Here is a 27186-nt window from a genome sequence, read left to right on the forward strand (position 1 = left end):
ACACATCTGGTTCACTAGGTAAGCCTTTGCCACTCAGGTGGAGGAGTGGAGAATCAAACCTGCTTCTTCAGATTAGAATCCACCTACTCTTAACCACTACACCACGCTGGCATCACTCAGGTGTGTTATTTCTAAGCTCTCTTTATATCAATATCAAGAAATATCAAGAGAATCAGAGGTCAGTGTTTGCGACTGAGCTTCTTTTCTGTTACTTGAAGCAGCCGGCAACATGGAAGGGGGGGGGGGCGAGGGGGAAGGAGTGCCAAATGGTGCAAGGGAGAGGAAAGCTGGCGGAGAGAATGGACAGTGAATGTGTGCTTGAGTAAACAGGTCCGTTCACGGAAGCTTGCTGCGGCAGACATTCATGCAGCATGGTGCGTAATCAGCCCAAGAGTTGGCAACCCAAATCGGCATGCATGAGAATTCCCACCAAACCATTCATCTGCCACTATGGCCTTTCCTTGCAGATTTGCAGCTACTATCTAACTGGAAGGGAAATGTAACGGAGATCTTCTTAACATGAGATCTGAAATTAATTTGGGGGAGTTAAAAAATATCCCCTGCTTCTCTCAGCCCAAATCAGGCCCTAAATGTAAAACTTAATTCCCCCTTTTTCCCCCAGTGTTATGAATATCGCTGGGTGTTTAAGGATCAGAGCAAAAGAAAATGAAAAGAGCTGAACGCAGTGAGTCAGAACTTATTAAAATTCATCCTGGAGATTTTAAGTAGACCTCCAAGTCAACTTCCAAAATGTATAAGAACTAATTTCAAACATGGTTTAGGACCCAAACCGTAAGACTTCTTGGGAGATTGGTGTCTTTGCAAGGCGAATTGGAACTGGATAAGAGCTACCAGGGGAAAGAGGCGGGTTACTCTTTTCACCTCTCCATACTGGTTTTACTAATTGAAACTGGGCTCTTTTAAACCAATGCGGCGGTCCCAGTTAGGACTGGTGAAAGTGGACAGGGGTGAAAGGGTTAACTTTTCTGCATTGCCCCCAAGGCTAATTAAGGCTCTGCCTGGGCATAATTCAGCTTCAAAAAACAGCTGGGAGATCCATGATTTCCCTCATTTCTCATTTAACCACAAGTTTCTAATGACTCTCTCCTACTCAACTTCCTTCTTTCGGCACGCCCCGCTCACCGTCCAAGGTTTCCACAGCCAACCACCTCTCTTTTCTCACGGCAACCCACCTTCACTGAATGCACGCACTGGGTTCGAATCCTCACACTGCCCAGAAGCTTGCTGGATGCGGTGAGGCCAGACGTGTTCTCTTGGCCTGCCCTACCTGGGAGGATTGTTGTGCAGATGAAACGAAAAAGAGGGGACACGTGCCGTTTATCCTGAGTCGCTGGGATGAAGGGCAGAAGAAAAATCTACTCGACAGCCAAAGATTATTTGTTTTGGAAGGCCTGCTCTCAGCGGGGGAGAAGCCGTAATCTCTCTGTGAAGTCCCTGTTTCATTGAGCATATTAAAATATCAGTCAGTTGCCCACGACAAAAGCAAACTTTGATCCTCCTTCCTCAGCTACAAAGATGGCAATATGGCACAGGCTTCTTTGGTCTGCATTATGCGACAGGATTTTCAGGGAGGGGGGAAACCTGGCCCTATTCCAGAGAGACCCTTCCCCTTTTTAAAAAAGGGGGGATCTTTTAGACTTTTGGAAAGAAGAGCCAGCTAGCAAAGGATGAATCGAGGAACCGGTCCCGATTATTTCTCTCCATAAATCAAACGCATTTACAGTGCTTCAAGTTAACGCATCCGAATATGGCCTGTCTCTTTCGGTGTGTACGCTTGTGTGTGTTTCCATTGTATTTCCCCGGATGGATTGCCAGCGACCCAAGGGAATTGTTTAACAGTGATTCGCTGGGTCAGTGTATTAGAACAGACTCGAGTCTATCAGCCAGATGGTGACTTCAGAAGGAATGGGGGTTGGAAGAGAAACTCCCGACATGCCATTTCAAACGGATTTCACGCAAAAACCTCCTGGGGGGAACCGGTGGGAATCCGGCAATCAGATCTGATGTGAATAAATATTACAAAATTGCCAATTAGAAGGAGGATGTTGAAAAGGGTCTGACTGATTTTGAAGTCCCTCGGCCGGCTCTCCTTTTATGCTCGGCTGACGGATCCCTCAATATCGAATGGCTTGTCGTGGGCACCGCTGCCTTGCGCCTCCCTGGCAAAAAGAAGAAACAAATACAGGGGAAAGCGACAGTGTTTATTTATAATTCCTTTGTTTTGAACACCTCGCCTGCCCAGTCAGGGTGACAAATGGCAGCGCTGAGTCTGTATGCCTTCAGGGGTCTGGAATAAAGGCCCTTTCGGCACACAACTTTTAAAACGTTTCCGGGCAGGAAATGAAACGTTTCTCTGTAGAGTTCTGCACTGTTTTTCCTCCTCTGGTTTTGTCTGAGCGGTCCTTAGAGAAGGTGATGCCGAATACATTTGGCACAACATTTGCAGCATCCCTGTTGGACCACGGTGTACAATGACCTGGTGGGGTCCTGGAAAGGAAACAAAGGGAAACTATAAACAACAGATAAGAAAAAGCCACCCACATCATCGGCTACTGCACCAACACGGATCTGGTAGAATCCTAAACAGATTCCAGCATGGTCTTTCCGAAGGTTGCAATTCTGGATCCAATTCTGGATCCATTTCCATGTCTTTTCAACGGGGTTTCGTCCCGAGTGAGATGAACACGGGGGTACGTACCCTCACCCCCCCCCCACTGCAACGTTTTTATCCTTGAAAGTCTGTGGGGTAGATGTGGCTCCCTCAGTCAGCTGGAGGGCTTCCTGAAAGAGCTATATGAGAGGTAGTTTCCTGGTCCAGATTCAATGCAGTAACCACTACACACCAGTCTCATCTTCCAGGTTTAGCATTCTATCCCGTGACTTTCATCCAGGGCTGTTCCAACTTTGCTTCCTCTCATCCATGTCCCTGTGTGTCTACGTTTACCACAGCCTGTAGCCCTTTCCCCAAGTCACACTGGGCAGTTATTATAGCCAAAGCATAGCAGAGCGTGGGCACATAAATGTGTGCATGGGGGGGGGGGGAATCCCTGCCAGAAACTCTGGGCCAGGGCAGCTGCCGCCGTCTCAGTGTCTGCTGATGCCGGGCCTTACTTTAATCCATCTCTAGTTGCTGTGCAAAACAGGAGTTAAAATGCAATTAGTTTCTCGAGATTGTGGTTGGAGACACACATTCGGTAGTGCAGTATTGTGGTTAAAAGCAGGTGCACTCTAATCTGGAGAACCGGGTTTGATTCCCCACTCTTGCCACTTGAGCTGTGGAGAATTATCTGGTGAACCACATTAGCTTGTGCACTCCAACACACGCCAGTTGGGTGACCTTGGGCTAGTCACAGTTCTTCGGAGCTCTCCCAGCACCACCCACTTCACAGTGTGTTTGTTGTGGGGGGGGGGGGGAAGAGAGATTGTAAGCCCCTTTGAGTCTCCTTACAGGAGAGAAATGGGGGATATAAATCTAAACTCCTCCTCCTCCTCCTCCTCCTCCTCTTCTTCTTCTTCTCCTCCTCCTCCTCCTTCTTCTTTGTGGGTGCATCCCGTTTCACAACAGTGCGATAGACATAATCTCTTCAGTGGTGGGATTCAAAAATTTTAGTAACAGGTTCTGATGGTGGTGGGATTCAAACAGTGGCGTAGCGCCAATGGGGCTGGGCGGGGCATGATGGGGGCGTGGTCAGGCATTCCAGGGGCGGGGCATTCCTGGGCGGGGCTGTGGCAAGGACGCAGGGCAAGCGCACCCCAGGTGCAGTTCCCCTTCGCCCCGCCTCTAGATTCAAATAATGACTGTTTAAAGTATTAAAAAAGCAATATACCGTATGGTAGTGTATTATTTCTTTTTCATATAATTATATTGATTGACTTTAAATAATAACATAAGTAAGGAGAGAAACCAAAAACTGTTTACAATTGTTAACATATTACAAACATATCTAATTGTCTATCTCTCTCAACCCCCCCAACTAAAACATCCTATATTGCCTCCCTCCCTACTTTCTACTTCCCCTTCAGATTCCTATAACTACTTTATCTATTCCACTTGAAAGAAAACTAACAGAGGGAGAGATCCAAAATCCTTAATCTAAAAGAGTAGTTTAAACTCCTCTTTCCAATATAAATTTCAAGGGGAAAAAAAAGAAAATGAAAAATCTTTACCTATAATATTTTCCCAACCTTTATACCAATGAACAAAAAAATTAGAATTACTGTATATTGTATTATTTCCTACAATTCATACACATGGGGGGTGCCATGGGGGCAGGGGGAGCTCAAGATTTGTTGTACCCAGGGACAGAGATTACCCCCTTGTCCCTAGTAGAGTTAATCATTAATAACCGGTTCTCCGAACTGAGAAAATTTTAATAGCTGGTTCTACCGAATAGGTGCTAGTAGGCTGCATCCCACCTCTGGGTCTCTTCAATCATAAGCTCTCTTGCAAGCACATCCCTTTTATACTCACGTTTCCAGCAAGGAGTTCGGCACACTTAAGGACATTTCCACACACGGCACAGATGTCCTTAACAGAATCAGGTCACGCTTCTGGTAACCCACTGATAGATTATAGCTTGTATTGTCCGTAATGCCCGCTTGGTGGGCCTGCCCTTGTGAAGAGGCCCAAAGCTCTAGTTAGTTCAAACATATTTGGTAGGTACGCGATGAATTTTTGCAACAAACCCATTCAGTTGTGGTACTCGGAGGCCAGCCGATCACAGCGTTTGTTTGGTTTGGTGCGGAACAATGCAGAAGTCTGGCCCACAGCTCTGTGCTGGTGAAATATGAGCAAAATCTCTGCCAATACAAAGTCACAGATAGTCGTACATGTCGCTTTTAAAAGTTTCGAAAGCCGCAAAGAAATATTTTGGAAAGGCAAATATTTCTTCTAAAGAACTTGCTCCAGAGAGCCCTCTAATTTCTGATTTCAAGGTAGATAACATTTATACTGCAGATAGACAAATGAGGTTGAGAGAGAAAGTCTAACCCCAGGAGTCCCAGAGTAGTGGGCATGGCCACAAAATGGTGGCTGCAGGAGGCGGAGCTGGCCAAACTTCCCACGGCCAATCAAATGTGTTCACCTAGTTGCAGGAACAGCCTTTGGAGATTTTGGGAAGCCACAAAAATATTGCAAAGACTGGGAACCAAGTAAAAGCCGGCAGGGATAAATACTCTTCTTTTTAAAAAGCATTGCTTCCAATTCATGTTTTGTGTTGACCCCGAACGAGGAATAGGCAAACATTTTTTTGTTGATGATTATTCACTGAAATCTTTTCCCCCCTCTCAGCAGCCTTGTTTTTACTGCTCCGAGTAACAGATGCGCGAGACCGTCCGATGTGTTTACACTGTGCTTTCATAAGCCCCTTGCTACTCATAGACGAGTCAATGGTGGTTCCCAGAGAGACGGGTGCCAGAAGGCCCTATTACTCCATGCCGGAGAAATGTCAGCCCCCGGAGCATCTGGGGGACACCTGTGCTCCTTGTCCGACACAGCTTTAAATAACCGCAACTGTCAGTCTGAGCCCCTGGACTCCGGGATGCTGTAGCGCGATGCCCTGCCAAAAAGGAACCATCGTAATCGGGATTGGGTCAGGTCACCCAGGTTCATGAGAACCTGTTGTTACAGCACTTCTCACCTTCAGAGCTCAGCATGACCTTTCTGCACTGCGTGACTCTCTTGTAGCTCGGACGCACAGGATTCAAGTGTCACAGGATTCGAGTGTTACAAACGTACCCCCCGTCACAGTTCTGTCCAAAATGTATTCTAAGCTTCCCTCCTCATGGACTGGACAAGAGGGGGACACATTCTCACTTACCAGCAAACACAGAAGAACTTTTTAGAACAGGAAGTACAAATGAAAGAACAAATAAACAAGCCAATGAATGAAAAACAAGTTAAGGAAGGAGGGAAGGAAGGAAGGAAGGAAGGAAGGAAGGAAGGAAGGAAGGAAGGAAGGAAGGAAGGAAGGAAGGAAGGAAGGAAGGAAGGAAGGAAGGAAGGAAGGAAGGAAGGAAGGAAGGAAGGAAGGAAGGACGGGCCGGGACGACGGATCGGATTTGACGGATCGACGGATTTGACGGACCGACCAATCAATCGACCGACCGAATTTGGTTCTGAACACGATTCCACGGACGGACCCGACGGACCTGACGGACAGGACCAGACCAGGGACCGACGGATCTGACGGAGACCGGACGGACCCGAAAACCGGACTCTCAAGAAGATTTTCTGTGTGCATATCTTGGAATGTCGAATGGGCTGAAAATTTGTTGAAAACCAGAATGAAATTTTCGGAAATTTACTTGTTAAGTAACATCCTGGCTCCTTCTTGAACTCCAGATATCCTTATCATTTTTCATTCCCCCTTCTTTTCCTTCCTTCTATCCCCCTTCCTTCTTTGGTCTTTTCCTTCCATCTTTCTTATTCTCCTAAATTCGATTTGGTTTTAGCACCATTGGGTGGCACACCAAGATTTCATTGTGTTTTCCCACCATGGCGAAGCGCGTCCTGTAAATCCATAAATAAATACAACTGTTTTTATTTATTTAATATATTTAATAGCTGCCTTTCTACCTGATTGGAACTCAAGGAGGCTTATAATTTTGGTCTGCATTTTCCTCCTACTTTCGCAAACATCCATGTGTTATGTCAACTCCATATAGGCTTATGGCAACCTTATGAATCAATGACCTTCAAACTGTCCTATGGTTAACACTTTTGAAGAAGAATTTGGATTTATAGCCCACCTTCCTCTCCTATAGGGAGACTCATGGTGGCTTCTTTCCCTTCCTCTCCCCACAACAGACACCTTAATGGCAGGTGGGGCTGATAGATTTCTGAGAGAACTGTGACTAGCCCAGCAGGCTTCATGTGTAGGAGTGGGGAAACAAATCCAGTTCACCAGATAAGAATCCACTGCTCATGTGGGGGAGTGGGGAATCAAACCCGGTTCTCCAATGCAGGGTAAATTCCTCTGAACAACTACACCATGCTGGCTTTCAATCTTGTTGGTCTCTAAGGTTCTACTAGATTCAGATCTATAACTTGGATCCTGTGATGCTTGGGCTAAAGGCAAGTATATAAATATTTTGGAAACATAAATATATCCAAGTGGCTACTTTCAGGAATATGATGCAAAGTTAGATTAGATGGATCCTTTGGCCTGATGCATCAGGACAATTCTTACAGTTCTTATAGTTCTTACTCCCCATTTCCAGATCCTTCCTTTATAGCTGTCACATCCGGATTTCAGATCACGAGTATTCCAAGGGATCAGGATGAATATTTCTGATCTTTGCACTACTCTATCAAGATAATCAGCAAGGCTGCGCAGTTGATTGAGAAGAAGAGGGGTTTAGATTTATACCCTGCCTTTCTCTCCTGTAAGGAGTCTCAAAGTGGCTTATAATCACCAGATAAGAGTCCACTGCTCACGTGGAGGAGCGGGGAATCGAACCCGGCTCTCCGTATTAGAGTCCATCTGCTTGTAACCACGACACCATGCTGGTTGACATGGAACTCCGTCCCCCAACCCAGACATGACCTACTTACCCAAAGCTGCTAGCACCACCCCAAATGCCCCTTTGTGCCCCTTCCAGTGTTTAGTGACCCTGGCATGTGACACTAAATCCCTTCTATCCATCTTTCACGGTGACCCTCCCCAACCAAGGCTTTTCAACAGCTTCTCCAATTCAAGAGCTCCCTCCAGCCTCCCAAGGTCTCGGAAAGGCCACCCTTGCATCCAGCACAGATCCCCGTTAAGCTGCACTTGAGACGCTGGGCGGATCCGCTAATCCGCCGAACCATCTCCAAGCGAGGGCTTCAGTAAATAAGAGTTCGGCAGATGTTAAATTGAGTTCCACGGTCATTACCTTCCGCCAAGCCTCCGGAGATGGCAGGTATGAAAGATAATGATGGAAGGTCGTTTATAACTTTCAACGAGAACGCCCGTTCGGTATCCTCCAGCCGAATCAGCTGCTTTGCAAAGTAGCGTCAAAACTCCGATCGTCCTCCACGAGAAACACAAGAGACAGACCTCATATCACTGTAAAGAAGCCGCTTTTGACTATTTCATTATCTGAAAGAACAGGCCGAAGGCATTGCAAAGTTTGGATCTGTTCTACAAAGCCGGTGTCAGGTACAGACCATTTTTTTGCACTTCCTAGGTTCCTTCAGGGTCATGTTAGATGAGGCAGAGGTCATGAATTTCCCTGTCCCTTTGAAAGAATGGCTTAAGTTCCACGGGGTCTTGATTCTGATCAAGGGGAAGAAGAAGAAGAGGAGGAGGAGGAAGAGGAGGAGTTTGGATTTATATCCCCCCTTTCTCTCCTGTAAGGAGACTCAAAGGGGCTTACAAAATCCTTTCTCTTCCCCCCTCACAACAAACACCCTGTGAGGTAGGTGGGGCTGAGAGAGTACTGAAGAACTGTGACTAGCCCAAGGTCACCCAGCTGGCATATGTTGTAGTGCACAAGCTAACCTAGTTCACCAGATAAGCCTGCACAGCTCAAGTGGCAGAGTGGGGAATCAAACCCAGTTCTCCAGATTAGAGTGTCCCTGCTCTTAACCACTACACCACGCTGGTGGGAAAAAGGATTTGGTCTTTTGGGTTTCACAAATCAAAATCATCTCTCCTCATTTTCCGAACTTTTCGGACGAAGATCCACTTTTGGTACTTTTCAGGGCCCGCTTGCTAAGTGACCTCTCCATCATTTTCAACTCACATTATTCACATTGTGTGCTTTGCGAAATGAGACATAGGCATTGCAACTGGATGAGTTTGTAGTTTATTCAGGATAAGACAGCCTCGTGTGTTCACGTGTGCTCAAATGACAACCCTGCGAGGTAGGCTGTCATTTAAAGAGAATATCCATACAAGGAATCATAGAATAGAATCATAAAATCATAAAGTTGGAAGAGACCCCATCAGTGCAGGAACACACAGTCAAAAGGAATATCCATACAATGTCAGCCAGCATCCAACATAGGAACATATCAAATGTTATGTTACATACATCATATGCCATCAATAAATTCAATACAGCACTTCTTTACTCTGAGGCTATAAAACAGAATTTCGCTATAGCATAAGAAGCGGTAGGTCTTTTACTTTCCAACAATAATTCAATAATTAAGCTTTCATTGGCAACAGAGTAACCAAAGCAGGCGAAGAGGTGAATCCAAGGATCAAAAGTAAACCTTCTAATCTCAGTGTAGAGCTCACCATCCACAAGAATGTGCGACAGAGACGTCACCACTTTCGCTGCACGTGAATATTTGTGTATCTCGCTTGGTCGGTGCCAAAATCTACCAGTGAGGACAACGGAAGGTAGAACGTCAAATTGGGCTCTGGAAAAAGCCCATCTTAATTGTGGTGAAGTAATATTAGATAAAGAGCTAGTCAGGTTCTTTGCATGATCCTTAGTTCTGTTTTCAAACATTTTAATGAGGTGTTGTTTCATTGGATGTGATAGTTTTAAAAAAACGTGGTTTTATGATGTATAGTTTATTGAATGGCCCAGTCTGTATTGTATTGGCTTGCTCTTGGTGATCCTACTTGCGTCCCAGTAAGACCACCCATGTCCAGAGATGAGTTCACCCGGAGAAAATGGAAGATGGACTCTAAGGCATTAGACCCCATTGATGCCCCTCCCTCCCCTAAACCCTCCCTCCTCAGACTCCACCCCCAAAATATCCAGGTATTTCCCAACCCAGATTAGGATTACCAAACACCAAGAGGTAGCCTAGGATTACAACTGATCTCCAGTCAACAAAGGTCACATCACCTGGGGAAAATGGCCACTTTGGAAGGTGGACTCTATGGAATTCTACCCCACTAAAGTCTTCCTTCTCCCCAAACCCCTCCCTCCTCAGACTCTGCCCCCCCAAAAAATCTCCAGGGATTTCCCAACCCCAGAGCGGGTGACCCTAAATCCCAGCGAGAGAGGTAGCGAATAAATAATGTGAATAAATAAATAAATAAATAGAAGAAGAAGAAGAAGAAGAAGAAGAAGAAGAAGAAGAAGAAGAAGAAGAAGAAGAGGAGGAGGAGGAGGAGGAGGAGGAGGAGGAGGAGGAGGAGGAGGAGTTTGGATTTATATCTCCCCTTTCTCTCCTGCAGGAGACTCAAAGGGGCTGACAATCTCCTTGCCCTTCCCCCCTCACAACAAACACCCTGGGAGGTGGGTGGGGCTGAGAGAGCTCCGAGAAGCTGTGACTAGCCCAAGGTCACCCAGCTGGTGTGTGTGGGAGTGCACAGGCTAATCTGAATTCCCCAGATAAGCCTCCACAAGCTCAGGGGGCAGAGCTGGAAATCAAACCCGGTTCCTCCAGATTAGATACACGAGCTCTTAACCTCCTACGCCACTGCCAGCTACCTTGCTCGCTCTTGGGAGGGCGGAAATTGTTGTAAAGCAAACAAAAAATAAACTGTCCCACACTCTAACCACTACACCACACTGTCTCTCAAAAATTCCTGGTAGTAACTGGCTCAGGCCCCAGAGTTTCACAGTTTTGTGGCGGCTGCTGTAACCGATGCAGCCAGTGCTGCCCTTTGACTTTGGGAAGGCCCCCTTCCTGTCCTCCCCCTAATTAGGAATGTTTATTGGGTGATTGTTCGGAGGACATTAGCTGTTAGCCGGAATTGGGTTTGACGTTAGCCGTTTAGGGGCGGCATCGGATGATCCCGGTTTTGTACAAACTGGGAGGAGGCTTTGTAACAACTCTGTTCCCTTGGCCACATCAGATAAGAATAATTATGCTCCCTTGGGATATTAAACAGCCCCTCGCCAGGACCGGCAGTGACAGTCGCTTTATTGGCAGAGTCATTTGGGTCTGGAAATCAAGGATTAATTGTTCATGCATCTTGATGTCTCCGGGAATAACAACAGAAGGGGGGAGGGAGCCATTGCTATGGAAATCCCCAGCTTGCTTTTTTCCTCCATTGCCCCCCCCCCTCCTGCCTATGGCCATCACTCAAAGTTCACCGGCCCAGCCTTGAACTGGGGAGATGTACTCAATTCATTTTAACAAGAAAGAAAGAAAGAAAGAAAGAAAGAAAGAAAGAAAGAAAGAAAGAAAGAAAGAAAGAAAGAAAGAAAGAAAGAAAGAAAGAAAGAAAGAAAGAAAGAAAGAAAGAAAGAAAGAAAGAAAGAAAGAAAGAAAGAAAGAAAGAAAGGGAAAACCTGGGAAGTTTGTGTGTGCATATCTTCAAATGAGCCAAAAACTTGCTGAACTGGGTCGAATGGGCCGAAAATTTGCTGAAAACCAAAAAGAATTTTTTCGGAAGGTTGCATCTATTTCTGGGACAAAGTTCCCCTCTTTTGCACTGGAGGAAAACCAAATTAGGAACACGGGAGGGGAGCATATGCAAATGATCTTGGTTTGCATAATTAATTCTCCTAGCTGGGTCAAGCATTGGAAGAAATGGACATTTTGAAAGAGAGCACAGGGGAGCGAAAGCCACTAAGACTGAAGAAAGATCAGCGTATAAATTGAGACGCTAATGACTTTCCTCTTTCGGTGTCCTAATAAAATGCAGCCAAAGCTTTACAGCAATGGTGGTGGTGTAGTGGTGGTGTAGTGGTTAGAGTGAGTTTACTGCATAGCCAAGGCCAATAACCTAACAAAAAGCAAGCCTGTTTACATGCATTTGGGATGAAATTTCACCTTTCCATTGGTCCTTCAGATGTTTGCCAAACATTGGGTTGGGAAGACAGAGCAGCAGCCAGATACGTGTTTCTACGCTTTCTCACTTTACTGGCATCAGCATTATAACACAACAAACAGTAGTGAATTTATTATTGATTGTTTAGTTTTATTCTCTACCCTTTACGACAGTCCCAGGGAGGGTTACAATAAAAGCCCTAAGAAAATCCCACACAACAGAAACCAATCCTAAAACCATAAAACATTCTAAATTCTAAAACTCCCATCCCAATCACCCCCCAAATAGGGAGGAGCATACAGGACACCTCGAGGGTCCCCCCATCCCAGTATGGGGGGGGACTGGCCAAACGCCTCCGTGAAAAGGTCATTCTTCGCCAGGCGCCAAAACTCCAGAAGAGTAGGCACCTGGTGGGCCTCTAGTGCAAGGGCATTCCACAGTACAGGGGCCACTATTGAGAAGGCCCCGAGGTGCCCCCCTCACCTCTGAAGGGCACAGAACAGTCCTATAGCGCCCCCTCTCAAATTTCAGAGCCCAGGCAGGAATATATTTAAGCACATAGGTGGAACAACTGAATTGACAATTGCCATTTTTTTTTTACCGTAGGCTCAACTGTAAGTTCCTGGATAAGGTGTTGGTTGCTAGGCATGCAAATAGGTGTGAGAGGAAGGCATAAGAGTATTTGCTGCAATGGAGCCCCAGAGGCGGCAGAAATACTTGCCCACAAGGTTGTGGGATCACTGTGGTAGATGACATTTTGCATATGCAGAGAATCAGGAAGCTCCTTCTGTATGAATTCACAGCTGGCCAACACTGCAATGGTGACGTTATTTTTGTGAAGACTAAAATTCCCGCTACAAAATGCAGCATGCACATACTACTGTTCTGCAGTAGTTTGGGGTCATTCACAAAACAGGGCGAAAGTCATTTGCCTGATAAGAATTGTAGCAGGAATCACAGCCCCCCCCACAAATGATGCATATTTTTAGTTTAGCCGCACAATTAAATCAGTTTGGTAGCAGGCTTTTTATGTTAACACACTAGCTATAGGGTCCCTGATTGGTTGGACCCTGTAGCTAGCCAAGGGAAGAAAGACATTTAAAACAAAATATTTGATAGTTTTCTAGTGCGGCTGATGAACAGAAACAAATGGGGGGAAAGGAGAATTTGGGTGGTCTTTTGAAAAACACTTGTGGGACAGCCTGCTTTATCACACCCAAAATGTACACACACAATAATCTGGCATGATGACGATTTACAAATGCAGCTGCTTATTAGGGGCAATGCAGTTGTCCAGCACACCAGAATGGTACTGCCACAAGGGTTTTGGAAAGGCCTGGCAAAATTAATTCATCGGGTGTCAGACCCTTACGATTATTTTGACCAAATGGAGGAGTCGGATGAGTAAAATGTCAGGCTCGCTTCGAGGACACACAGTATTTCCGCACACCCTCTCTCCAATTTCCATTTATGCTCGAAGTGGATTTCGAAGCAGGTTGTCAGGCAGTTAGGGGTGCGCGGCGCAGACCTGCCAGACGATGCGGCAGCGCGGGTGCCGTGGCATGTCACAAAAGGTTTGCGAGGGATTGATACGCAAGACCCGATAATTACGGGAGGGCTAGCCGAGTGTCATTTCACGGCTGGCCTGGCTCTTCGCAGCGCACGATGCTCATCAACGCAAACACAGTAATGATGATAGATAGAGGGAAGCAGGAATGGCTCAAGATGGGTCTCGCAAGCGCGCTGCTCAGGTTCTCGATTGGGGAAGGGAGAGACACCCCTTTTTGGAGGATGCTTGAAATATAAGCCCTACTCCAAAATAAGCCCTAGTTACAGATTCCCCGGTGTAGCTGACCTGGTCATGTGGGGGGCGCAAAATTATGGGGGGAAAAATAAGACATCCCCTGAAAATAAACCCTAATGCATCTTTTGGAGCAAAAATTAATATAAACCCCTGTCTTATTTTCGGGGAAACACGGTAGATATTCCACTAGTCCTTTGGTTGAGGCAGCCAAGGTTTTTTTTCCCCAACTTGCTGACCACCAGAGGCATATGGGGACAAATGTCCCTGGACTGCAGCCATTTAGTCATGTGGGGGTGGAAAATTGCCCCCACACATCTCCTCCTCCCTTCTCAGTTCCATATACTGGCGAGAAAGTGTGGTGCTGGCAAATGGGTCTTTGGGACTGTGCGAATCATAAAGGCAGAATTAGAACTCGGATCTCCCAAACACAAAATTGGTATTCTGCTCCAGCAGGGTATTTAAATGGTACTGATTTATTTGCAAAAAGTGATGTATCCCTCACATACACACACACACACACACACACACACGATATGCAAAATATAAGAACTCTGAAATTTCAATGATCAAATCCCCTTGTTAACCGAGCCGTGTCTGCCCCCCACGCTGGAAGAAGAGGGATCTAATTGGGCTGGCATCAAAAGAGTATCCTTCAGATACCCAGGTGTCAGCAAAACCACGGCCCTTTTGTGATGTCTTTTGCTTCCTTTTGCTCAGGATATTCAAAAAGCATTAACCTTTAATAAGTCATTAGATAGGTAGTCCTTTCAAACTGGAGATGTTCGACCTTACATAATGTGCTCAGTGGAGGCTTGAACAGATTTTGATCCAGTTCTGCGCTTACTGAACGGTAAGTCAGCCGACTCCTCAAATGGCCCAGGACCGTTTCAAGAATCACATGGGTCCTAAACAGGGTTTGGAGTTACCTGTATGTTCTGTCGGCAGCAGAAGCCCATTGATTTCCTGACGGCTTGTTCCTGTAGGACCGTGGTGGCAAACCTTTTGGCACTCCAGATGTTATGGACTACAATTCCCATCAGCCCCTGCCTGGCAGGGGCTGATGGGAATTGTAGTCCATAACATCTGGAATGCCAAAGGTTCGCCACCACTGCTGTAGGATATATTTGCATTCGTTTGTTACATTTGCGTTGCAACATTTATTTATGTGCTTACAAGATTTATGCCCCACTGTTCCTCTCAACAGGGACCTGGAGTACTTTACCACATTCTGCCTTTCTCCATTTGATGTATATCCAAGACATCTCAGTGGCTTGTTTGAGGCCAGTCAAGCAGTTTCACAGCTGAACAAAACTTTACATGATTACATTTTTACCCAAAGATGTGGGGCTTCAATCTTCCGTTTACCCGCACATCAACCCTGTGAGGTAAGCAAGGGTCAGTAATCTGGTTCGCCCTTCATCATTTTACGAGCACAACAATGTGGCGAGGTGGGCTGGAATAAAAGAGGCTTCTCCTCCATTTTGTCCTTCGCCTCCATTTTATCCTGTGAGGTTGGACTGAGAGTGTATGGCTGCCCCGAGGTCACATGGCAAAGAGGGAATTCAACGGCTCTGAGACAATATCAGCTCTTCCACTTGCTGTGAAACAGAATTAACCGAGTGTTGCCTTGTTCACCCATTGAGCGGGAATTTGAACTCAAGTCTCCTGGATCCTAGTCCGACAATATAACCACTGCACCAAACTGGCTCCAAGAATGAGGAAGCCCGCAGGTACAGTGGTTAAGAGTGGTGGACTCTAATCTGAAGAACCAGGTTCAATTCCCCACTCCTCCACATGAGCAGCGGACTCTTATCTGGTGAAGTGGATTTGTTTTCCCCCTCCTCCACATGAAGCCTGCTGGGTGGCCTTGGGCCAGTCACAGTTCTCTCCAAACGCTCTCAGCCCCACCTCCTCGACAAAGTGTTTGTTATCAAGAGAGGAAGGGAAAGGAATTCGTGAGCCACCTTGAGTCTCCTTACAAGAGAGAAAGGCAGGATATAAATCCAAACTCCTCCTCCTCCTCCTCCTCCTCTTCTTCACCTTGCAAGAGAGTAATTAAAGGACAGATCTTAGATCTGAAAAAAAACTGGAATCTTGTACTGCTTTTAGAGCCTCGTTAATTGAGAGAAAAGCAGGCTATTAATTTTTAAAAAATCTAATACCTTCTGATAATTAGGAAAACCTTAACCAGCGGTTTGCCGGCGCACGCTGTCATGACAGTCAGGAATAACCAACAAACCTTTGCAAAAAAATTTTTTTAAACCCTCCTGTTCGTAAGATGGGATACTGAACATTTAAGGAGGCAGCTGGATAGCCCAGACAGGATTTTTTTTTAGTGGGGAAAAAAAAAAGATTGAAGCCGATGGAGAAGAGGATGTCATTGTAATTGTCAACGGAGAGAGCATCCCTGCTCGCCCATGTTCTTAGGAGATGAGTGTCACTTCGAGACTATTGTCTGTCCGCTCTCTGTTAAAGTCAAGATAAGGCTGGGATAAACCTCACTGGGCCTTCTGCCCTGTGATATTATTTCATGCCACATCACCTAATAGGTGTATTTTCACACTGCCTGCCGCCGCTGCGAGGTTCGGCGGCTCCTAGCCAGCCTGACAATCTCACTATATGGAGAATGAAATAGTGACGGCTAATTGATTTTACAGCAGTACCGAAGGACAGACAATGAAACTACCATCAATTTAATCCACTATTTAATGGTTCCAATTTAGCCTCTGTAAATGCTCACTAAACTAATTTCTCCGGGTTCAGCAATCTAAAAAGCTATCATATCTCTAATCTCCTTCAATATATTCATCTGGAAAAGGGAATTTAGCCAATTCCGATGTGCGGAGATGATCTGTTAGCACAGTGTAAATGTTTATAACACGGCAATCGAGTTCGTTTATAAGGATATGAAAAGTTTTATTGGGGAGGGCACTGGAGTGGAACGGGCGGATAATAGGCAGTTACCCAGCAGTCTCTGGGAGCCAGGCAGTAGGGCAAGCATGCAGAAAAAAATACTAGGATTTACTTTAATCCCAAATTGTAAGCTCAAATTCGGCCCAGTACATTATGCACCTGGGACTTCATGGAGCAAGGGTTCTCTCCTATCCGCCCCCCTCCAGTGACCTGAATTTCCCAACCAGACTACGAAAAAAAACAGCGGTGTTTTCCTGCTTTTCACTCTCTCCTCCTGCAAAAGGCAAACACGAATTTTGTTCCAGCATATTTCTATATGTTCCTGGCCAAGCCATACAGTCTTACGCAGGCTAGGAGTTCAGTAGCACTTTACAGACAGGCGATACTTTTGAGAGATGAATTGTTGGGAGTCGAAGGTTTACACCCGCAAAATTTGGTTGGGCTTGAAGGTGGTACTGGCCTCAAATCTATAGATTAGCATAGCTAACTTCTGAAATGATACCAGATTTAAATTATAGGGGTTTTCTCACATTCAGTTCCTTAGTTCCCCGACGTTCCCCTTGCTTGCTGGGCGACTTTAAGCTAGTCACAGTTCTCTCAGAACTTTCTCAGCCCCACCTACCTGATGAGGTGACCATTGTGGGACACGATACACTGTAGTCGAAATTTATATTGCATGCTCCTTGGGGCAGAATATTTCTCCCCTCTGCGCCCCAGATTATTTGGTACAGTACCTTTTATACTGAGGGTACCCTTGCATTCTTTATGGTTAGGCTGTGCCGAATTTTCGTAGGGTTCGGTTTTCAGTTTTAAGGGGTCGGGGTTTGGAAAAAACTGGGGTTTAATTCTTTTTTTTTTTTTTAGAAAATGTACCTGCCCCTTCTTCGAAGCCCTGCTCCAAGTGACTTACAAAATACGCATGATGCAATCAAAACATTAAAAGGTCTGAAAGGTTAAATGCTAAAACAAGCCGAAGGCTTTTTAAAAAATCACAAAATACAGCAATTCAAAATTATATTCGCAAAACGAGCAGAATAGAAGACCATAAGGACAGCTTTGAAAGCCGGAACCTCACAGTTTGTAATCCAGGAAAAAAGAATTGTTTAGGAGTGACACGGGAAAGGTAGTAATTTTGGAACCGGGCAAGCTCAAAGGAGAGTGTTCCAAAGATTTCTGTCATCTAGGGTTACCAACTCTGGGCTAGGAAATTCCCAGAGATTTAGTGGAGAGGGAGGAGGGGGAAAGGCAGAGCCTGGGGGAAAAATGGTAACTCAGCAGGGTTATTATGGCATATAATCCCCCTCCAAAGCAGTTATTTTTTCCATGGGAACTGGAATTTTTTTCCATCGGAATCTGGGAACCAGCGTGGTGTAGTGGTTAAGAGTAGGTGCCCTATAATCTGAAGAACCGGGTGTGATTCCCCACTCTGCTGCTTGAGCTGTGGAGGCTTATCTGGGGAACTAGATTAGCTTGTGCACTCCCAACACATGCCAGCTATCTTGGGCTAGTCACAGTTCTTCAGAGCTCTCTCAGTCTCACCCATCTCACCGGGTGTTTGTTGTGGGCGGGAGGGGGGGAGGAAAGGAGATTGTAAGCCCCTTTGAGTCTCAGGAGAGAAAGGGGGGATATAAATCCAAACTCGTCTTCTTTTTCTTCTTCATTTCTGTTGCTTGAAGATCAGTAATAATTCCAGTAGATATCCAGGTTGTACCTGGAAATTGGCAACCCTACTTACCTACTTTATTTCTGCAGGCAAAGACACAGAGAGAAGCAGCAGATCTTTGTCCCCTGTGAGGATACATTGCCCTTTTTTTGTTTTGAAATACCGCTTTGCAAAAGGCTCCCTGAAAAGGGCTCGGTTTTTCAAAACCACAATTCCCATCATGCTCTAGGTGCCTGATCAACCACAGAGCACCTCGCGGTGTTGCGAGGGCCCTCTTTAAGAACTCTTTTCAAAGGCTCACGAAACTGTTTTCTGCGTTCCGGATTCTATGACACTGAATTAGCATCCTCGCAACTGGCAAGGGAAATCCCGTTGGCCGAACGAGGCCGCGTCGAAGGACCTGGGCTTTGTTTATTGTGCTTTATTTAATTTATTTATCAGGTTTATAGGGTGCCCTTCCTCACATGGGCTCAGGGCGGCAAACAGCGTTGGTCGCCTACAGTAAACCGACGCGACATTCTTATCTGTATCACCGCTAATTTCCAGCAAGGGATACCGATTGAAATTCAAACCGTGCCCCTTAAAAGCAGCATCCGTATGATATAGTAAGTAAAGAAAAGAAAGAAGGGGAGAGAAAGAAGGGAAGGTAAACGGAGGCCAGGTGGAATGGAATATCGTCGCTGGCCTTGACCTTAAGGCTGGAGGAATAGCTCTGTCTTACAATTGAATTAAGCCTCGCAGGAAGAAGAAGAGTTTGGATTTATATCGCCCCTTTCTCTCCTGCAGGAGCCTCAAAGGGGCTGACAATCTCCTTGCCCTTTCCCACTCACAACAAACACCCTGTGAGGTGGGTGGGGCTGAGAGAGCTCCGAGAAGCTGTGACTAGCCCAAGGTCACCCAGCTGGCATGTGTGGGAGTGTACAGGCTAATCTGAATTCCCCAGATAAGCCTCCACAGCTCAGATGGCAGAGCTGGGAATCAAACCCGGTTCCTCCAGATTAGATACATGAGCTCTTAACCTCCTACGCCACTGCTGCTACGCCACTGCAGGACCCGGATTTCACTTGACAGTGCTATTTGGGAACAGCCAGACAGCTTTGGGGCCAAGGACCACCAACAATTGTCCCCTGCTGAGCGTAAAGCTCTTTGGGGAATGTATCGGGAGAGGCGGTCCCGCAGATACGGAGCTCCCAGGCCATTCAGGGCATGAAATGTCGACCCCTGCTTGGATGAAGCCGGGTTGTTCTGTATGGTTCCCTTTTTATGGAATGTTCTGCCCAGGGAAATCTAACAAGAGGAGTCACATGAACACGTCAAAATGATGCCTTCCGCCGAGTCAGACTCTGAGTCTATCATGGTCTACATTGTCTATTCGGGTGGATAGCAGCTCTTCAGAGAAGTCCTTCACTCCTTGGTGCTTTTTTTTCAACTTGAGATATCATGAATGGATCCTGGGATATTTTTGGGCAAAGCAGAGGCTCTCTGCAGCGTCCAGACATTCTTTGAACAAGTTAGACCTGGGCAACTCCAGTTTAAATGAATGGGTGCAAGAGGATTGGAAAGGTCATAGAATCAGAGAATGATAGAATCCTAGAGTTGGAAGAGACCCCAAGGGCCATCGTCCAACCCCCTGTCATGCAGGAACACACAATCAAAGCACTCCTGGTAGTTGGCCATCCAGCCTCTGTTTAAAAACCTCCAAAGAAGGAGACTCCATCACACTCTGAGGCAGTGCATTCCACTTTCGATTAGCCCTGACTTTCAGGAACTTTTTTCCTAATGTTTATGGGGGGGAAGGAATCTGGTCCTAGTCTCTGGAGCAGCAGAAAACAACCTCGCTCCCTCACCAACATGGCATCCCTTCAAATATCTAAACATGGCTATCATGTCACCTCGTAACCTTCTCTGCACCAAAGTAAACATCTCCAGTTCCCTAAGTCTCTCCTCGTAGGGCATGGACTCCAGGCCTTTGACCATTTTGGTCGGCCTCCTCTGAACCCATTCCAGTTTGCCAATGTCCTTCTTGAATTGCAGTCGGAGTAGGCCAAACTGGCCTTGACCAACCAAAGGTCTGACTCGGTGGGAAGCTGGTTCATGTGTTCAGAGATACACTACTGTAGAAGGTCCTTGGCTCAGTGGTGGAACATCAGAAGGTCTAAAGTTCAACCTCTCACTATCTCCTGTCAAAACAATCAGGTCGTAAAGGATGTGAAAGACACCATCAGTAGATAAGACTAATCTGGTTTGCCAGTGGGTCTGACCCCCAGGAAGGCAGCATCGTGTTTTTAAACAGTGATCTTTTAGAAATCCCTTCCGGTACCCCACGGCAATGTCTTACACATGCACATTTATCACTTGGTGGCCGCAACGTCAAAGGATGGCATCCACACTGAGAGTCAGCATGGTGTTAAGGACAGGTGGACTCTAATCTAAAGAACGGGCTTTGATTCCCCACTCCTCCACATGAGCAGCAGACTCTTATCTGGTGAACCGGATCTGCTTCCCCACTCCTACAATCCTGATGGGTGACCTTGGGCTGGTCACAGTTCTCTCAGAACTCTCCCAGTTCCACCTATGTCACAAAACGTCTGTTGTGGGGAGAGGAAGGGAAAGGAGTTTGTAAGCCCCTTAGCATCTCCTTACAGGAGAGAAAGGTGGGGTATAAATTTATTTATTTATTTATTTGTTCCACTTTTATACCGCCCTCCCCCAAGGGGCTCAGAGCGGTTCACAACATAATACAAGTGGATAAATAGAATAAAATGCTAAAATTTATATTAGTTAAAATGCAGCGCTCCAAGTATATAAATATTTAAAACAGATGGCGTTCAGCCTTTCACTCCCCTGACTCTAAGAGGGGAACAGCGGGTCTCAGTTGTTAATGGGCACCTATCAGCAGCCGGCCTCCCCAAAAGCCCGGCGGAATAACTCGGTCTTACAGGCCCTGCGGAATTCACTGAGGTCCCGCAGGGCCCTGACAGCTGGCGGAAGAGCATTCCACCAGGCAGGGGCCAGGGCCGTAAAAGCCCTGGCCCTGGTGGAGGCCAGCCGCATCATAGAGGGGGCGGGGACCTCCAGTAAATTGGCCTCTGCCGAGCGCAGAGACCGACGTGGGACATATGGGGCCAGGCGGTCCAAGCTATTCATCCGCTTCTTGGTTTTCCTGTTCTTCGTCTTCGTCTTGCATCTCCATAAACACAGACAGAACTGTCTTATAACTTCTCACGAAATCCTTTGGGGATGAATCCAACCACACATTCAGCAGCATACGGTTTGCCCAGCAGGGCGGAATCAGCGGAAAGACCCGTCATGTGTGAAGCCGTCGCCCGACACACATTTTGAAGCGCCGTGAAGATGCGGAGTTAAGCGATCGGGTGGTTAGAGGACAGGAAATATTAAAGGCCGCGGCCATTTTGACTCCCATCTTCCAAAGATAATTCTACAAATGAGTTTGTTCTTGATGAGCGTATTTTAATGAATATATCTGAAGCTCCCCCAAGCACGCCAGCCGTGACTCGGGAGCCGCAGCCTGTGACATCCAGATTGCTTTTCTTCAGAGCTTTGTCAGTCGAGGTTTTAATGTCGGGGGGGGGGGCTCGGCCGGGGTGGGGAGGGACAGGGAAAGAGAAGGGAATTGTCAAGAAATAATCTTCTGGCGGTTTCCTCGGATAAAACTGAACAGTTCGGGGACTGAAACATCCAGGAGGACAATTAAACCCATTCGGAACGCGCATGCCTTCCTGACAGTGGAATTCAGCTATGCTAGAGCTGTAAAGGGGAATTTAAGGCAACTGCAGGAGGGCAGAAATTCCCATAAGTATAGGATTATGACACATGCTTAGGAAAACCTAAATGCCGAAACTATGTGTTGGAAATATATTTCTATGAGGGTCTTAATTCACTAATTAAAAACCAAAGCCAGTGTGCGGTAGTGGTCAGGTTATCAGATTAGGGTCCGGGAGACCTGGGTTCAAGTCCCCACTCTGCCAGGAAAGCTTGTTAGATCTCCACTGGAAGAAGAAGAGTTTGGATTTAGACCCCACCTTTCTCTCCTGTAAGGAGACTCAAGGTGGCTGACAAGCTCCTTTACTTTTTTCTCCCCACAACAGACACCTTGTGAATGTAGGAGTGGGGAAACACATCTGGTTCACCAGATAAGCCTCTGCCACTCAGGTGGAGGAGCGGGGAATCAAACTCGGTCCTCCAGATTAGAATCTACCTGTTCTTAACCACTACACCACACTGACTCACTGACCAATCAGCAGCACACTCTCCAGGTCATTTACGCATTTATGCTTCCCCCCATCCCGAGTTTTGCGCTCCATTGTTTTGGTGTTTTTTCACCTGGGGCGTCGGATAATGTCCTGATTATGTTGCATAATCAAAAATCTGTCCCAACAGGAAGGTGGACTTGCTGCGAGGAGAAGACCAGCGTGTAAATCGTCAGCCTAAGATATCTCACAGGGTTGTTGTGATGATAAAATGGATGTGAGGAGAATGAAGTACCCTTGGCTCCGCATTAGAGAGAAAGGTGGGACACAAATTTACTTTTGTTTGTTTGTTTATTGGTTGATTGATTGATTGATTGGATTTCTTATACCCCCCACCCCGAAGGGCTCTGGGCAGTGTACAACATATTAAAATTCAATAATATAAAACCCAATTACAAATATAAAACCAGTTAAAATCAATAATTACAAAAGTACAAAAATAGATAGCAAGATGGTAAAATGGATGTAGAAGTAGAAGCCGAAATGAAGTAGAAGACGAGTTGGTTTTTATATCCCACCTTTCTCTACCTTAAGGAGTATCAATGTGGTTTACAATCACAATCCTTTCTTCTACCCATAACTGGCACCTGGTGAGGCAGGTGGGGCTGGAGAGAGCTTGGAGAGAACTGTGACTGGCCCAAGGTGACCCAGCAGGCTTCATGTGCAGGAGTGGGGAAACAAACCTGGTGCACCAGATTACAATCTGGCATTCTTAACAACTACACCAATGAATGGATGAATGAAAGAATGAAAGAATGAAAGAATGAAAGAATGAAAGAATGAAAGAATGAAAGAATGAAAGAATGAAAGAATGAAAGAATGAATGAATAGGTATCCATTCAAAGCCCTAAGGGATTAACAGGAAGCAATCCTGCATTTCCAGAGCCTTGTCCCCTTTCCGCTTGCTGCCTAGAGGACATTCCTGCAATCCCATTTTATTGGGATATTGAGATTTTGCCATTGTCAGAGCTACATCTCCGGTCCCTGGGAACTCTCCAGGGTCCTGAAGTCCTGAAGCTGTTGCCCTTCTCCCGGACACCTACTACTGCTATTCCTGAGCCACAGTCTCTTATCCAGGTGATAAAGGATAAAAAATGTACCTACCTACAGTCTTCTCTGATTAAGGCCTTCTAGGCGTCTTAACAGTCAACTCGTCCCATCCTAAGAAGCGCCTTGTCTAGAGTCCCTAGTGTTTCTAACTGCTCTATTAATTAGTTCTTGCCTGTAAGACACGATGCAAATTTTAAGAGCTTCAGATGGATATGACCAAGGTTACTCAGGGAAGAAAAAACACATGAGAAAGGCAGATTTGTTATAGCAATGCCTGCCTGCTTTCGTTTTCTCTAGTAAATGACACCCGAAAAGAGGGTTTACGACAGCTGAGAACATATTTTTGCTGCCCTCCCCTCCCCGCCCCTCCCCGCTAAATTATATTTAACATTCCACAGAACTTTATTGCATTTCGTGTTTGGATTTTATGAAAAAATCTGTATTTAACTTCAAGCCCTGGTAAACAGCTTTGCTTATGTTGTGATGTGATTCCTTATTTGAGTATTTCGATTTAATTTCACAGTTCATATACCTTAAAGTTTTGATTCCTCCACCCCTCCCGCCTCGTTCCGAGAGAGGCGGCTCTGGCCAGGGGCACCGCTCTCTCTCTGTCTCTCTTGAGCTGTGTCTTCCTTCCCATTGGCTGCTGGGAAGGAAGAGAGAAAAGGTGGATCCGTTGGAGGCTCTGGCCCACTGGCAGAATAGAGACTGATGCCAAGCGATCTCCACCATTGCTGATTAGTAAGGAAGCAACTGTGCTTTCTTCTTCCTCCATTTCTGGAGGACCGGATTTGTTTCCCCACTCCTACGTTCCTGCTGGGTGACCTTGGGCCAGTCACAGTTCTCTCCGAACTCTCTCAGTCCCACCTGCCTCACATGGTGTCTGTTGTGGGGAGAGGAAGGGAAAGGAGTTTGTAAGCTGCTTTGAGTCTCCTTATAGGAGAGAAAAGTGAGGTATAAATACAAACACCCCTGCTCTTCCTCTTCATCATCATCTCAGGATACACGTCCATAGTGGGTCAAATAGATGATTTGAGACATACCTCGCCGCTTTTCATCCATTGTATTCAGACATGTGCAAAGGACAAGCACCTAGGCAGAGAACCTAGACTCCCCAGTTAAGAAAACCACAGTGTGCCAATCAGCTATCCAGACAGGTGGTCCTCTGTGAAAAACTTCCAGGCCCGCTCAATTGCTGGTCTGAGCTTTTGGACCTCAGCGCTGAACTCAGGGGTCTTCTAGATTGCTGCCAAGGTACCGGACGTGGACCTACCCTTGAAAACTGTGCCAAAGTTTCCCCCACTAGATCCTTGTCCGTTGCGACTCAGCTAAGTTGCATCACAGTGGTCTTGAGATGGCAAACCGACATTGTTCATTGCTTTCCCGATCCCTTGAATCTGCAGGTCTTCCATAGAAAGGGGGAGTGCTTCCTAGCCTAATTAGTCATCAGCTTCTGCTTTGGGGAAATAAAATTTCCCCATTTTTTTCCTTTAAATTAGATGCTCCGTTGTTTCTTTTTTCTGGACATTTGCCATTTTGAACGTCTAATTGTTTTTAAATGATGAGGCTGTGCTGCGAACCCAGCATCGAGGTGGGGAGAAATTAAGCAGTTGATGCATCCCTTAAATAATAGATCCGTTTGGAGCAGGTTCTCTGGAGAAGTGGTGAGGACATTTCCAAAACAAGGACGTTTCCTTTCCTGCAGATTAGGGACCCCCGTTTCCAGTTGGGACTGGAGAACTGTCAGAATGACAATGGATCTCCAGTCTATTGAGAAAACTGACTTTGCTGTTTCCTTACCACAGAGAAAATGGCAGCTTTGGAGGGCAAACTCTATGGCTTTGGACCTGGGTACCTGAGAGAGCGCATCCGCTCATATATTCCTGCCCAGACACTGAGTTTGGAAGGGGAGGCCCCCTGGCTGTCCCACCCCCTTTGGATGTAAGGGGTGGCAGCCTGTAGAGCCTTCTCTACAGTGGCCCCTACATTGTGGAATGCCCTTCCTCCAGAGGTTTACCAGGTACCTACTCTCTTGGAGTTTGGGCACCTGGCGAAGACCGTCCTTTCACCCGGGTGTTTGGCCAACTTCCCCCACTGGGAGAAGGTCCCTGAGTTATCCATACACCCCTCCCTTTTTTGTGTTAAGGTACTAGATTGTCTCGGTTTTTTTAGGATGGCATTTTGTTGCAATTTCGCCAATTTGGGATGAGATTTCGCGTGGCCTTTCTTGCCACCCGCCCTGAGATTGTGTCAAAGGGCGGGGGGATAAACGTAAATAAATAAATGATAGATTCTAGGTGAAATTCTTCCCCAAATCCCCCCCCTTCCCCAGATCTCCAGAATTTCCCAGTCTGGAGTTGGCAACCTCAACTTCTGTTCCCACTTCTCTTCTCTGCCAGTTCTCAGCTGATTTTGACATCTCCGCGTGCAAACGCTCGAGGTGAACATCGGATCTGATTATCCAAACACTGTGGGCAAATTACCATTCACTTAAGAAATGACCTCCATGGCTCTCAAGTCAAATGGCCTTCCTCTTCAGAGATATCCCCTCTACCCTCCAACAAATAGATTTCTTAGTCGTTGACGAAAACCCTTTTCTCCTTCGGGCGTTCCTGGGTGGCATGCGCAGGAAACGGCTAAACGGATCTCAATCAGTCTGATAAAAGCATTTTTAAAAGCATTATTAGGATTGTTATTCCTGAATGACATCAACGCCGACAAATGGGAAGCCCTCGTTCAAGATGAAGGTGAGAAGGTGAGAAGGTGAGAAGAGAAATCGAGGGTGAGCCAAAGACAGGCCGGTGGGCCGGGCTCACGCTTGCATAAAATCTCCATTGACAACAATCCCGCTTATTGATTGATTGATTTTTATGCACGTGGCGTCATGGCAACTGGGCCATTATGTAAATGACATGTGGCATAACATTTACATTCAAACTTCAGTCGGTTGACTGCCGTGCATGGAAATTCGCCCTGTGCGTTACCATGTCTAAGGGGGGCAAGAGGAAGAAACAAAATTAAAGAATTAAAAGTGCGTTCCATTTAAAGCCCATGCTTAGAAAGCATAGTTAGCCCAACATGTGGTCAAGGTGTGAACTTCTTCTGGATCACATGATCTTGCTCCCTGATCACATGACCTTGCCGGAGGGCTACTGGTAGCCAGGAACTAACAGAGCCAAGCCCTAAAAATCCTTCTTAGTACTGAATGGGCCACTCAGCCGGCCTGACTCAAAGGCCACAAGTGGCACTCAGGACTTCCACACAAAGTCATATCCTCTTAAAAAATAACAACACAATGTGCCAACCATGCCCAATACCGCTAGGACAACATCTTATAATGATTCAGGCTCTTTCTGCACAACGCAAATAAAACATCTTGCAGATGTTTCAAAAAGAACCGTTTTTGGCTTCTTTTTTTTGTCTGCCCAGCACAGAAAGAGAGGTACAATTGCATCCCACACCCATTGATGCAGCCCAAAATCGCATTGGCTTTCTTGGCAGCCGCATCACACTGTTGACTCATGTTCAGTTTGTGGTCTACTAAGAGCACAATTTCACCATCAGCAGAACTGCAAAGGGGCAGAAGAAGTCATGAACTATCTGTGGTGCTTTAACGACTTTGATGGTGAGCCCCTCGTTCATTTTTCGGACCCCACTCTCCCCAGTTTGGCCACCTGTGGTCTCGCTTAGGATTGTGGGACACTGGGTCTCTGTAACCAGTTTGCACGGGTACATCTTCAAACTCTGCAAAATAACTGTTCTTGTGGACACTCAAACATCGAGGCCAGATTTCCT

General features: G+C 46.3%; 1 protein-coding gene across 1 annotated transcript in view; it reads right to left on the reverse strand.

Moving 5' to 3' along the window:
* Positions 1 to 2212: 2212 nt before the first annotated feature.
* The window catches only part of UNCX (UNC homeobox), a 111273-nt gene continuing 86299 nt past the window's right edge, over positions 2213 to 27186 (reverse strand). The window contains exon 3 of the mRNA XM_048492509.1: positions 2213 to 2508. Coding sequence (XP_048348466.1) covers positions 2425 to 2508 — 84 coding nt within the window. The 3' untranslated portion in view covers positions 2213 to 2424. The remainder of the gene's footprint in view (positions 2509 to 27186) is intronic.

This window comes from Sphaerodactylus townsendi, linkage group LG04 (assembly GCF_021028975.2).
Source record: "Sphaerodactylus townsendi isolate TG3544 linkage group LG04, MPM_Stown_v2.3, whole genome shotgun sequence".
Classification (NCBI taxonomy): Eukaryota; Metazoa; Chordata; class Lepidosauria; order Squamata; family Sphaerodactylidae; genus Sphaerodactylus; species Sphaerodactylus townsendi.